The sequence below is a fragment of the Neoarius graeffei genome, chromosome 2 (genome assembly GCF_027579695.1).
Source record: "Neoarius graeffei isolate fNeoGra1 chromosome 2, fNeoGra1.pri, whole genome shotgun sequence".
Classification (NCBI taxonomy): Eukaryota; Metazoa; Chordata; class Actinopteri; order Siluriformes; family Ariidae; genus Neoarius; species Neoarius graeffei.
Window position 1 is genome coordinate 102,713,194 of NC_083570.1, and position 14,635 is coordinate 102,727,828.

The window sequence follows — 14,635 nt, forward strand, 5'->3', positions numbered from 1 at the left end:
GAACACACACACACAGTCATTGTGGTTATATTTACAGAACACAATTGTCTGATTAAATGTTTTTTTCATTGGTTAGTTTTCTTTGTCACTCTGGTGTTTAAACTCAGTGATGATTCAGTAAACCTGTCTGACTCTGGAGCACAGTGTACTGTACACACTGCAGGAGACTGGAGGAGAAATAACACCAAATGATGGATTAGTGATGAGATTCATCTCTACAGTCAGAAAAAACAACAACATGATCCATAAAGATAGTAAGGAATGAACTTTTTATTGCTGCTCACCTCTAAATCTCCTCTGTAGTCAGTCTGAATCCTGATGGAATTAAAGTGAAAGACTCAACTTCTGTCATTTCTCTACTACATTTATACACCTGTAATTTCCAGGAAATCTCTCATTTTGACTTTCTGATCAGTGAAAGTTTAAACTTCTCTCTCTCTCACTCACTTTTATGCATATTAGATCTACAGTGGTGCTTGAAAGTTTGTGAACCCTTTAGAATTTTCTATATTTCTGCATAAATATGACCGAAAACATCATCAGATTTTCACACAAGTCCTAAAAGTAGATAAAGAGAACCCAGTTAAACAAATGAGACAAAAATATTATACTTGTTCATTTATTTATTGAGGAAAATGATCCAATATTACATATCTGTGAGTGGCAAAAGTATGTGAACCTCTAGGATTAGCAGTTAATTTGAAGGTGAGATTAGAGTCAGGTGTTTTCAATCAGTGGAATGACGATCAGGTGTGAGTGGGCACCCGGTTTTATTTAAAGAACAGGGATCTATCAAAGTCTGATCTTCACAACACATTTGTGGAAGTGTATCGTGGCACGAACAAAGGCGATTTCTGAGGACGTCATAAAAAGCGTTGTTGATGCTCATCAGGCTGAAGAAGGTTACAAAACCATCCAAACACACCTCGTTTAACGCTTCAGCTAATTAACCGTGCTTGCTGAGTTGAGTGAGTGTGTTAGTGCAGGTAAAACATTAAAATGTGTAGGACAGGGGGCACTCCTTACATCTAAAGTGCTAATGGTTAATGAACTTATTACTGATCAGGAGTTTAATGTACTTTGTTTAACTGAACCATGGATGAAGCCAAATGAATATAGAGCATTAAATGAAGCTAGTCCTCCTGGATACAGTTATATACACCAGCCTTGTCTAACTGGCAGAGGACGAGGTGGCGCAGTTATTTATAATGATTATCTGCAACCCCGATTCCAAAAAAGTTGGGACAAAGTACAAATTGTAAATAAAAACGGAATGCAATGATGTGGAAGTTTCAAAATTCCATATTTTATTCAGAATAGAACATAGATGACATATCAAATGTTTATACTGAGAAAATGTATCATTTAAAGAGAAAAATTAGCTGATTTTAAATTTCATGACATCAACACATCTCAAAAAAGTTGGGACAAGGCCATGTTTCCCACTGTGAGACATCCCCTTTTCTCTTTACAACAGTCTGTAAACGTCTGGGGACTGAGGAGACAAGTTGCTCAAGTTTAGGGATAGGAATGTTAACCCATTCTTGTCTAATGTAGGATTCTAGTTGCTCAACTGTCTTAGGTCTTTTTTGTCGTATCTTCCATTTTATGATGCGCCAAATGTTTTCTACTGTATGGGTGAAAGATCTGGACTGCAGGCTGGCCAGTTCAGTACCCGGACCCTTCTTCTACGCAGCCATGATGCTGTAATTGACGCAGTATGTGGTTTGGCATTGTCATGTTGGAAAATGCAAGGTCTTCTCTGAAAGAGACGTCGTCTGGATGGGAGCATATGTTGCTCTAGAACCTGGATATACCTTTCAGCATTGATGGTGTCTTTCCAGATGTGTAAGCTGCCCATGCCACACACACTAATGCAACCCCATACCATCAGAGATGCAGGCTTCTGAACTGAGTGCTGATAACAACTTGGGTCGTCCTTCTCCTCTTTAGTCCGAATGACACGGCGTCCCTGATTTCCATAAAGAACTTCAAATTTTGATTCGTCTGACCACAGAACAGTTTTCCACTTTGCCACCATCCATTTTAAATGAGCCTTGCCCCAGAGAAGACGTCTGCGCTTCTGGATCATGTTTAGATACGGCTTCTTCTTTGAACTACAGAGTTTTAGCTGGCAACGGCGGATGGCACGGTGAATTGTGTTCACAGATAATATTCTCTGGAAATATTCCTGAGCCCATTTTGTGATTTCCAACACAGAAGCATGCCTGTATGTGATGCAGTGCCGTCTAAGGGCCCGAAGATCATGGGCACTCAGTATGGTTTTCCGGCCTTGACCCTTACGCACAGAGATTCTTCCAGATTCTCTGAATCTTTTGATGATATTATGCACTGTAGATGATGATATGTTCAAACTCTTTGCAATTTTACACTGTCGAACTCCTTTCTGATATTGCTCCACTATTTGTCAATGCAGAATTAGGGGGATTGGTGATCCTCTTCCCAGCTTTACTTCTGAGAGCCGTTGCCACTCCAAGATGCTCTTTTTATACCCAGTCATGTTAATGACCTATTGCCAATTGACCTAATGAGTTGCAATTTGGTCCTCCAGCTGTTCCTTTTTTGTACCTCTAACTTTTCCAGCCTCTTATTGCCCTTGTCTCAACTTTTTTGAGATGTGTTGCTGTCATGAAATGTCAAAGAAGCCAAAATTTGGCATTAAATGTCAAAATGTCTCACTTTTGACATTTGATATGTTGTATTTGTTCTATTGTGAATACAATAGTTTTTGAGATTTGTAAATTATTGTATTCTGTTTTTATTTACAATTTGTACTTTGTCCCAACTTTTTTGGAATTGGGGTTGTATTCGGCCTGCTGTGGTGGCGTGATTATCTTTGCGTGAACCAAACAATGGTGCAGTCTAAGCTGATGAAGTTTTTTGGGCAGTCTTCTTCAAGCACTGAAGGTGATTTAAGGGCTGAAACAGCAACAGTCGAAGCACACTCAGAGCCCCTACTGTCCCCGAGCACATTGGACAGGGTCAGTAATACAGGGGTCAGTAAAAAGTGCCAAAGTGAAAATGCTGTCAGCCGGCAAGGGACTGAAGGGAGCTACATTTTGGGAGGCATAGTGTGTTGAGTCCCCTTGGTGAACGTATAATGTAAAATGCTGTCATTCTGTGTTCAGTTTGTAAATTAATGTGAAATTCGGATTCCTTCATCGTTGTTTGTTCCCAGACTCTTCTCCACGCTGTTCAATTGTAAATGAAGTTTTGTGTTGAAGTAAAGGGGTAAAGGGAATCCTAAAAGCTCTTTTGAACAATTCCATACTAAAATAAACTTAAATAAGCTCAAACTAAAGAGGTTGATTTTATCTTGATGGTGCACAGGGCGCCCAAAATCAAGAACTTTCTTATAAGAGATTTGAGTGGAGCTTAAATTTTATATGTAATGGAGAAGCCTAGCTGTATCTGTACAAATGTTTGAATTGTGTCAGTGTGGTTGGTATAAACCTGTATTACATCCACTTTGATAAGTCAGTAACAAAGAAAAAATACAGACTAAGTGAAGACAAAAAAAGAAAAAGTGAAGAATACTGCTTTGACTTGATTTTTCAAGGAAAAAAGTGGAGAATATTTTTCAGAACCCATGGGGAATGCTGCTAAAGCCACCAGTTATTCTCACTGAGATGAAATAAAATTGAAATCAAATTAATTGGGGAAATGAAATGAATTTAAATGGGTACCCAACAGGTTATCAGTCAGAAGGTGCAGGCCTGTATCGACGCTTCTGGGCGTAGTCACCTGAAGCGCCTGCTTCACGCAATATCTCACTCGTGTCTCCCTTTCTTCTCCCTCATGTTGTTCTCTCCCTCACGCACACCTTCCTGTTTCTTGCTGACCTCTCACCCCAACTGCTGACTCGATCCACGTTTAAGGTAGGTAAATTTAAACTAACTTATTTATTATTAAATCTAAAGGATGTTACCACATTATGAAATACATGAAATTAAAATTTTAATAACGATACATCAATAAATAAATAAACTGATAACAAAATTTCCATTGGGCTACAACTCTGTAATAATGTGAGAATTACAGTAAGATTGGGGGAATGTGGTAAAGGTGTTTCCATACTTAGAGGACACTTTGCATTGGCAGCACATGCTTCAGTGCTCTGGGAGTGTTTATAGCGCTGTGACTTTAACACTTCATGACTGAGAGCTGCTGCTACAGCAACTTCACCCACAGCTACCATGACTCTGATCCCCGTCTTCATCTGGACACTGATCCTCTGGACTCAAGGTCAGACACGGCTTTGCCTTTTATATTTTAAACAAACGGGTCAAGACAATACATTTTTCAGGTTTGTCTCATGATTATTCTTTCAACAGTTTCTGTATCACACGTTTTTTTTCAGAATGCAGAGGTCAAGTCACAGTAACTCAGACTCCTGCAGTGAAATCTGCTCTTCCAGGAGAAACAGTCACCATCAACTGTAGAACCAGTCAGGCCGTGTCCAAGGATTCATCTGGTGACCGGTTACACTGGTATCAGCAGAAACCTGGAGAAGCTCCTAAACTCCTGATTAAATATGTAAATCAGCGACAGTCAGGTTTTCCAGCTCGTTTCAGTGGCAGTGGATCTGGATCTGATTTCACTCTGACCATCAGTGGAGTCCAGACTGAAGATGCAGGAGATTATTACTGTCTGAGCTGGCATGATATCTCTGGCTACTGGTTCACACAGTGTTATAGAGTCGTACAAAAACCTCCCTCAGTCAGATTGTAGAGAGACTGCACTGCTGCAGCTGGGAGAGACTGCAGGTGCTGAGTTGGAGGATGTGATACGACACAATGACTCTCTGTGGAGGAGAGGAACCACACCACACTAACTCACAACTCACATTAGAAATCTCTCAATCATCATCACACCACACTGCACACAGTCCATCACATCCACTACTGTAAGATCAATACTCTGCACTGATGGCTGGTTGTGATATTGAATAAGGGCTAAATCTAATTTTACTCCTCATCACTATCTTGCTGTTACTATTATGAAGCCATTAGCGATGAGCCTTATTACACTCACTGTGACCAGTGAGCCTCATTATATAAGCATAAATAATAGGCATATACTCTCATTAAAAGACACAGATACGTCAAGGTTAAATTCAGTGATTAATGTCTGTAATTTTTCTTGCTGTTTGAGGAGCCATGTGTTTGATCAGTGTTCATGGTGTCCTGACATTGACTAACTCACAGGTTCCTAACCCTGGTTTACTCCTTGTCCACCCCAGGACCCCCTGTCCTGCACATTTCAGCACTTTCCCTGCTCTCAACAAACCTGATTTAAGTCTTCTGCTAATTAACAGTGCTTGCTGAGTTGAGTGAGTGTGTTAGTGCAGGTAAAATATGCAGGACAGGGGACACTCTAGGACCAGGGACGGGAAGCTGTGGACTAACGAATAAACTACTTACAGCCTGATCTTTAAATTATAACATATATTTTGTTGTGGGAAATTCACTCCAGAAGTAATACTGATTTATTTTTCGCCGCTGAATATTTATTTGAGTTCAGTATAAGTAACATCCAGGTGTACAGTCGTGATTAGTACAGTAGGTGTAACAGCATTTCCATAACCATAACGCCAGTCCCCAGTTCTGTGATGGGTGAAAGTAGCATGAAACATTCCACATACTCTCTTTTAAACATAAATGCTTTAGAACTTCAATTTCACTCAACCACATCACTATAGATATTTTATCTTTATTATTATTAGCTTTTAAAATCAATATGAGGTTCTATAACAGATACTGAGACAAGTGAATTGGTGATTTGTTTATGATATCTCAAAGCTTCCCTACTTCTTTTATTTAAAGTAATGTGGACAACAGTGAAAATTCCAATGGAGTGGATCGACGCAATCATATTATTCAAATGCAGAAACTACAGGGGCATTTCACTCCTCAGCATCGTTGGTAAAGCCTTCACTGATATTATCCTGCAAAGGCTGAAACTGTTAGCAGACTGGATATACCGGAGTCACAATCTGGGTACTGTAATGATCGAGGTGTCACTGATGGTATCTTTACTCTTTGCCAACTGATGGAACAGTCTAAAGAACAGTGCAGAGGTCTCTGTATAGCGTTTGTGGATTTTGTGAAAGCGTTGGATACTGTAAACTTCTAAACTTGTAAACAATGGTCCAGTCTAAGCTGATGAAGTTTTTTGGGCAGTCTTCTTCAAGAACTGAAGGTGATTTAAGGGCTGAAACAGCTACGGTTGAAGCACACTCAGAGCCCCTACTGTCCCCGAGCACAGTGGACAGGGTCAGTAATACAGGGGTCAGTAAAAAGCGCCAAAGTCAAAATGCTGTCAGCTGGCAAGTGCCTGAAGGCAGCTACATTTTGGGAGGCATAGTGTCCCCTTGCTGAATGTGAAATGTATGATGTAAAATGATGTCATTCTGTGTTCAGTTTGTAAATTAACGCGAAATTCGGATTCCTTCATTGTTGTTTGTTCCCAGACTCTTCTCCACTCTGTTCAATTGTAAATGAAGTTTTATGTTGAAGTAAAGGGGTAAAGGGAATCCTAAAAGCTCTTTTGAACAACTCCATACTAAAATAAACTTAAATAAGCTCAAACTAAAGAGGTTGATTTTATCTTGATGGTGCACAGGGCGCCCAAAATCAAGAACTTTCTTATAAGAGGCTGGAGTGGAGCTTAACTTTTATATGTAATGGAGAAGCCTAGCTGTATCTGTACAAATGTTTGAATTGTGTCAGTGTGGTTGGTATAAACCTGTATTACATCCACTTTGATAAGTCAGTAACAAAGAAAAATTACAGACTAAGTGAAGACAAAAAAAGAAAAAGTGAAGAATACTGCTTTGACTTGATTTTTCAAGGAAAAAGTGGAGAATATTTTTCAGAACCCATGGGGAATGCTGATAAAGCCACCAGTTATTCTCACCGAGATGTAATAAAATTGAAATCAAATTAATTGGGGAAATGAAATGAATTTAAATGGGTACCCAACAGGTTATCAGTCAGAAGGTGCAGGCCTGTATCGACGCTTCTGGGCGTAGTCACCTGAAGCGCCTGCTTTTACGCAATATCTCACTCGTGTCTCCCTTTCTTCTCCCTCGTGTTGTCCTCTCCCTCACACACACCTTCCTGTTTCTTGCTGACCTCTCACCCCAACTGCTGACTCGATCCACGTTCAAGGTAAGTAAATTTAAACTAACTTTTTTATTATTAAATGTCAAGGATGTTACCACATTATGAAAGACATGAAATTAAAATTTTAATAACAATACATAAATAAATAAACTGATAACAAAATTTCAGTCATGAAGTGTTAAAGTCACAGCGCTATAAACACCCCCAGAGCACTGAAGCATGTGCTGCCAATGCAAAGTGTCAATGCAATGACTATTATAATATTTCAAATTCATATTGTGTTATTATATTATTTTTTTCAGAATGCAGAGGTCAAGCCACAGTAACTCAGACTCCTGCAGTGAAATCTGCTCTTCCAGGAGAAACAGTCACCATCAACTGTAGAACCAGTCAGACAGTGTCTTCTGACAGCTCATATGGTAACCGGTTATACTGGTATCAGCAGAAACCTGGAGAAGCTCCGAAACTTCTGATTAAACTTGTGAATCAGTGACACTCAGGCTTTCCAGCTCGTTTCAGTGGCAGTGGATCTGGATCTGATTTCACTCTGACCATCAGTGGAGTCCAGACTGAAGATGCAGCAGATTATTACTGTCAGAGACATGAAATTAAAATTTTAATAACAATACATCAATAAATAAATAAACTGATAACAACATTTCCATTGGGCTACAACTCTGTAATAATGTGAGAATTACAGTAAGATTGGGGGAATGTGGTAAAGGTGTTTCCATACTTAGAGGACACTTTGCATTGGCAGCACATGCTTCAGTGCTCTGGGAGTGTTTATAGCGCTGTGACTTTAACACTTCATGACTGAGAGCTGCTGCTACAGCAACTTCACCCACAGCTACCATGACTTTGATCCCCGTCTTCATCTGGACACTGATCCTCTGGACTCAAGGTCAGACACGGCTTCATATTTTATCTCTACAATAATGTGTTCATACAAATACAATTACTGTTTCTATTATAATATTTCAATTTCATATTGTGTTATTATATTATTTTTTTCAGAATGCAGAGGTCAAGCCACAGTAACTCAGACTCCTGCAGTGAAATCTGCTCTTCCAGGAGAAACAGTCACCATCAACTGTAGAACCAGTCAGGCTGTCTTCTGACAGCTCATATGGTAACCGCTTATTCTGGTATCAGCAGAAACCTGGAGAAGCTCCTAAACTTCTGATTAAATTTGTGAATCAGCGACAGTCAGGCTTTCCAGCTCGTTTCAGTGGCAGTGGATCTGGATCTGATTTCACTCTGACCATCAGTGGAGTCCAGACTGAAGATGCAGGAGATTATTACTGTCAGAGTTGGCATTCCATCTCTGGTTACTGGTTCACACAGTGTTATAGAGTCGTACAAAAACCTCCCTCAGTCAGATTGTAGAGAGACTGCACTGCTGCAGCTGGGAGAGACTGCAGGTGCTGAGATGGAGGATGTGATACGACACAATGACCCTCTGTGCTGAAGAGGAACCACACCACACTAACTCACAACTCACATTAGAAATCTCTCAATAATCATCACACCACACTGCACACAGTCCATCACATCCACTACTGTAAGATCAATAGTTTCCCAGTTCTCTCAGTCGTGGTGTTACACACTCATTAAAAGACACAGATACGTCAAGGTTAAATACAGTGATTAATGTCTGTAAAATTTTTTGCTGTTTGAGGAGCCATGTGTTTGATCAGTGTTCATGGTGTCCTGACATTGACTAACTCACAGGTTCCTAACCCTGGTTTACCCCTTGTCCACCCCAGGACCCCCTGTCCTGCACATTTCAGCACTTTCCCTGTGCCCAACACACCTCATTTAAGTCTTCAGCTAATTAACAGTGCTTGCTGAGTTGAGTGAGTGTGTTAGTGCAGGTAAAATCGTAAAATGTGCAGGACAGGGGACACTCCAGGACCAGAGACAGGAAACTATGGATAAATGAATTAACTCTCGTTACAGACTGATCTTTAAATTGTAGCATGTCTTTTGGTGTGGGAAATTCACTTCCGAAGTAATACTTAAGACAGCACAGATGAAATTTCAGTCCTCTCTGACCCATGGTGCAAACAGGCAATGCAATGAATCAAAATAGAATAACTGAAATAAACAATAGAAATATAAACACTCTAGATAAGAAATAGATACTCACAGGTATATATATATATATATATATATATATATATATATATATATATATATATATATATATCCACTATATTGCCAAAAGTATTTGCTCACCCATCCAAATTATCGGAATCAGGTGTTCCAATCACTTCCATGGCCACAGGTGTATAAAGTAAAGTAAAGTAAAGTAACTTTATTGGTCTCCCTAGGGAGAAATTTAGCTTAGAGTCAGGGAACATTGCTGCATCAAGATAGAGACACAAACACACATCTAATTAACTAAAAGAACATGTGCAATCCAGCATTTTTGTTCCAGGTGAACTGTGCAAATTAAAAATCCTAACATTGATACATACAAACAATTCAAACAAGTACCATTAATACATTCATACATACATACAAACATACCTACCTAACATCCACTCAAGTAATATCCATACATACCTATCCATACATCCAATCAATAACATCTATACATTCCTAGATATCTCACAAAAATGAATACCATTCCTACAGTCATATATACAAATTACGTTCATACATATCCATACATGTACAAAAGAACCATAGTTCTAAATAACCTGTGCAAAATAGCCAAAGAAAGATAACACATTCTAGTCTTCCATCTATGCATACATACACCATCCATTTATTAGATTATTCACTTTAACTTTAACTTCAAGGTAGTCCACAGGCCAGGGGCACAGATGTCCAATACCAGGCTAGGGCGCCACCTAAGTTAAGATGCATGTTAATAACTAGCTTGTTTACTAATGACATCTGCACTCAACATGCACAGATGCAGCCTCAGGATTAGGGAACCCTGCCTTAACCCCCCTCCCAGTTGAGGCAGAAGGAGGTGAGCAGTGTCTCTCATCTCATTATCTCTAGCCGCTTTATCCTGTTCTACAGGGTCGCAGGCAAGCCGGAGCCTATCCCAGCTGACTACGGGCGAAAAGTGGGGTACACCCTGGACAAGTCACCAGGTCATCACAGGGCTGACACATAGACACAAACAACCATTCACACTCACATTCACACCTATGGTCAATTTAGAGTCACCAGTTAACCTAACCTGCATGTCTTTGGACTGTGGGGGAAACCGGAGCACCCGGAGGAAACCCACGCGGACACAGGGAGAACATGCAAACTCCGCACAGAAAGGCCCTCGCTGGCCACGGGGCTCGAACCCGGACCTTCTTGCTGTGAGGCAACAGCGCTAACCACTACACCACCGTGCCGCCCCCGAGGTGAGCAGTGTATGATTGATAATGTATTCATCTCATCTCATCTCATTATCTCTAGCCGCTTTACCCTTCTACAGGGTCGCAGGCAAGCTGGAGCCTATCCCAGCTGACTACGGGCGAAAAGCGGGGTACACCCTGGACAAGTCACCAGGTCATCACAGGGCTGACACATAGACACAAACAACCATTCACACTCACATTCACACCTATGGTCAATTTAGAGTCACCAGTTAACCTAACCTGCATGTCTTTGGACTGTGGGGGAAACCGGAGCACCCGGAGGAAACCCACGCGGACACAGGGAGAACATGCAAACTCCGCACAGAAAGGCCCTCGCCGGCCACGGGGCTCGAACCCGGACCTTCTTGCTGTGAGGCAACAGCACTAACCACTACACCACCGTGCCGCCCCCGAGGTGAGCAGTGTATGATTGATAATGTATTTACAGAGAAATCTATGAATAATGGATGGCATGATGGTGTAGTTGTTAGCATTGTTGCCTCACAGCAAGAAGGTCCTGGGTTTGAGCCCATTAGCCAACAAGGGTTTTTTTGTATGGAGCTTGCATGTTCTTCCCACATGTGCATGGGGTTCCTCCAGGTGCTCTGGTTTCCCCCACAGTCTAAAGACATGCAGGTTAGCCTAATTGGTGGCTCTAAATTGACTGTATTATGTGAGTGTGAATGGTTGTTTGTCTCTATGTGTCAGCCCTGTGATGACCTGGTGACTTGTCCCGGGTGTACCCTGCCTCTTGCCCGTAGTCAGCTGGGATAGGCTCCTGCGACCCTGTACAGGATAAGCTGCTACAGATAATGGATGGATCAATGGATCTGTGAATAAAGGGCTTTGGGGTTAAGGCTCATGCAGACTGATTTTTAGTATTTTATGCTGCATTTACCAAGTGAGCAGCTAGCTATAGAGATCTTGCAGTCACTTGACCGGAAAGTACACAACCGCCATCTTGTCGGTCAAAAACACAGCTGAATACTGCTGCACTCGTGTACAGAATGGATCAATTTCAACCGACGGACTACACGGCTCATTTTTCTAATGAACAGATAACTAGATATATGTCTAAAATAAACGATCTACAGATTTATGACCCTTATGGCTTACCGGATGGAGTTTTCACGACCGGATTTTGAACTGCCAGAGGTGGAATACCCAGACGTGTGTAATTACCTCATTAACTTTCCCTCGCTGTTCAGTGGTGAAGCACTGCCTGCCTATAAATCTCTGGACAATTATCTTTACAGAAATTCAGGATTTGTCAGCGACTCAGATGTGGCATCTTGTAAACAAGAATTCTCATTGGATGGGTAAGTCACTTAAGTATTGAGTATAGCACTGACCAGCCGATTATAGAATAGAATAAGGTAATTCCAGCTGTAATTCCAAATCGTCCGTCTTGTTTACATGGATCTGGCTTTGGAGAGGTAGAGGCTTGGCAGTGGAGATTTGAGTGGCTGTTTTCTGAGCTTAGTCAACAGGCCGGCTCTGCCTGTAGCCTCGCTTTTGCTTCCACTCCCGGCGCCGCCTCCTTCGCTTTGCTTCCAATAACAATCCACGGAGTCCCCGCTGGTCTTGCTATCTCGTCTGGAATGTTGTGCATGCGATGGAAATCACTACAAACTGTCATTTTCTGCTGAAAACCAATGTCCAGTAAGTCCATACGGTTGTAGTGGATATTGAAGTCCGGTACAGACGAACAACATGCAAAAATACACACAAAAAACATAAAAAATGTGCACAGGGAGGGAGAGCTTGTAGCCGCAGCCATTGTAGTAGAATTGTATATAGTAGGGTTTTCCAGAAGAAAAGGTAGAAGTAAAAGCAGAAGTAGAACCAGAAGTAGAAGGCGGAATATGGCGTTTGACCGACAAGATGGCGTCTGTCACAATCTGGATCGGCTGTGATGTCACATGCAAGTGCTCCATAGCAAGCAAGTACAATTTTAGCTGATAACGTTCATATAGAAATTCCAGTAATGAAATGGACAACTGGCATATGAAATGAACAAAAACTGGCTAAAAAGACTGTTAGATAGCTTGACTTATGATGTAAAGGGAATAATGCCATTGTCACTTTTAAGATCATAAATTTGTTTCCCTTTTTGATCAACTAATGTTACTAACCAAGCATGCAGCTCATTCCATCCAAATGTTCGTAATACATACATATGTTTCTCAAAACATGCTGTGTTAGTACAATTATATGACAGATTCTGAATTATGTAACTTATGGATACTTATGGAAGTTAAAGTGTTGGAGTGCCAGATACCAACGGGTGATCCGTGTGTTGGCATCCTTCATGCGGTGGAGCCACTGGAGGGGCGCGTGGTCTGAACAGAAGGTGAAAGGGCACCCCAGCAGGTAGTAATGGAGGGTAAGGACCATCCACTTGATCACCAGAAACTCTTTTTCTATGGTGCTGTAGCGCCCCTCACGCACCGATAGCTTCCTACTGATGTACAGGACGGGGCGGTCCTCCCCCTCCACCTCCTGGGACAAAACCGCCCCCAGCCCTCTGTTCAACGCATCGGTCTGTAACACAAAGGGGAGAGAAAAGTCAGGGGAGTGTAAAAGTGGCCCCCCACACAGTGCAGCCTTTACCTCAGAAAAAGCCTGCTGGCATTGCTCCGTCCACTGGACAGTATCTGGTGCCCCCTTTTTAGTGAGATCAGTCAGCGGGCTGGTGACGTCCGAATAATTAGGGATAAACCTACGATAATAGCCAGCCAGCCCCAGGAACTGTCTCACCCCCTTTTTGGTCTTGGGCCTCGGGCAGGCCGCAATTGCTGCGGTCTTGTTAATTTGGGGACGCACCTGCCCGTTGCCCAAGTGGAAGCCCAGATACCGTACTTCCACCCGCCCAATCGCACATTTCTTCGGGTTGGCTGTGAGACCCGCTCGCCTCAGCGACCTAAGGACGGCCCTTAGATGTTCGAGGTGCCTCAGCCAGTCATTACTATAGACGATGATGTCGTCGAGGTAGGCGGCCGCATAGGTGGCGTGGGGGCGGAGGACCCTATATATCAGCCGCTGAAACGTAGCGGGCGCCCCAAACAGCCCAAACGGAAGTGTGACGAATTGGTGTAAACCAAACGTTGTGGAAAACACCATTTTTTCTCGGGATAGTGGAGTCAAGGGGATCTGCCAATATCCCTTCGTCAAATCCAGTGTCGGATAAAAGCGAGCAGTGCCGAGTCGATCGAGCAACTCATCAATACGAGGCATTGGGTACGCATCGAATTTAGACACCGCGTTGACTTTTCTATAGTCCACACAGAACCAGACCGACCCGTTGGCCTTGGGTAACAAGACCACCGGGCTGCTCCAGTCACTGTGGGACTCCTCGACGATGCCCATTTTGAGCATGGCCTTGAGTTCTTCCCGAACCACTTTTTTTTGTGTTTGCATAGCCTGTAAGGGCGGCTACGCACTACCACCCCTGGGGGCGTCTCAATGTGGTGCTCTATGAGGTCGGTGCGACTGGGCAGGGGCAAGAACACATCCGAAAACTCAGTCTGCAACTGGGCGACCTCCGTGAGTTGTGTTGGGGAGAGGTGGTTTCCACAGGGGACCGGAGAGGTACGTGATGCCAATGCCCTTTTTGAACCTCCGGCCCCAGCTCCGCTTTCTCCGGGACCACTGACACCAATGCCACGGGGACCTCCTCATTCCAGAGTTTAAGCAGATTGAGGTGGTAAATCTGTAGCGCCCCAACCCTGTCCATTCACGTCACCTCGTAGTCGACGTCCCCAACTCGCCGTGTGACCTCAAAGGGTCCTTGCCACTTGGCAATCAATTTGGAGCTCGATGTGGGCAACAGTACGAGTACCTTATCTCCCGGTGCGAACTCCCTAAGGTGCATACCCTTGTTGTACAGGTGGGCTTGCCGTTCTTGGGCCTGCCACAAATTCTCCTGGGTTAGGTGGGTGAGCGTGTGGAGTTTTGCGCGCAGGTCCATAACGTATTGAATTTCGTTTTTACTTTGTGAAGGTCCCTCCTCCCAATTTTCATCTAGAATGCCGCACGGCTTACGCCCATATAATAATTCGAACGGGGAGAACCCCGTGGAGGCTTGGGGGACCTCTCGCACTGAAAACAACA

The 14,635-nt window shown here is 42.7% G+C and overlaps 1 gene segment (V, D, J or C); it reads left to right on the forward strand.

Annotated features, from left to right (window-relative positions):
• Window positions 1-4,170: 4,170 nt before the first annotated feature.
• The window catches only part of LOC132882078 (probable non-functional immunoglobulin kappa variable 6D-41), a 293,957-nt gene continuing 283,492 nt past the window's right edge, over window positions 4,171-14,635 (forward strand). The window contains 1 exon segment of the V gene segment in view: window positions 4,171-4,266. Coding sequence covers window positions 4,218-4,266 — 49 coding nt within the window.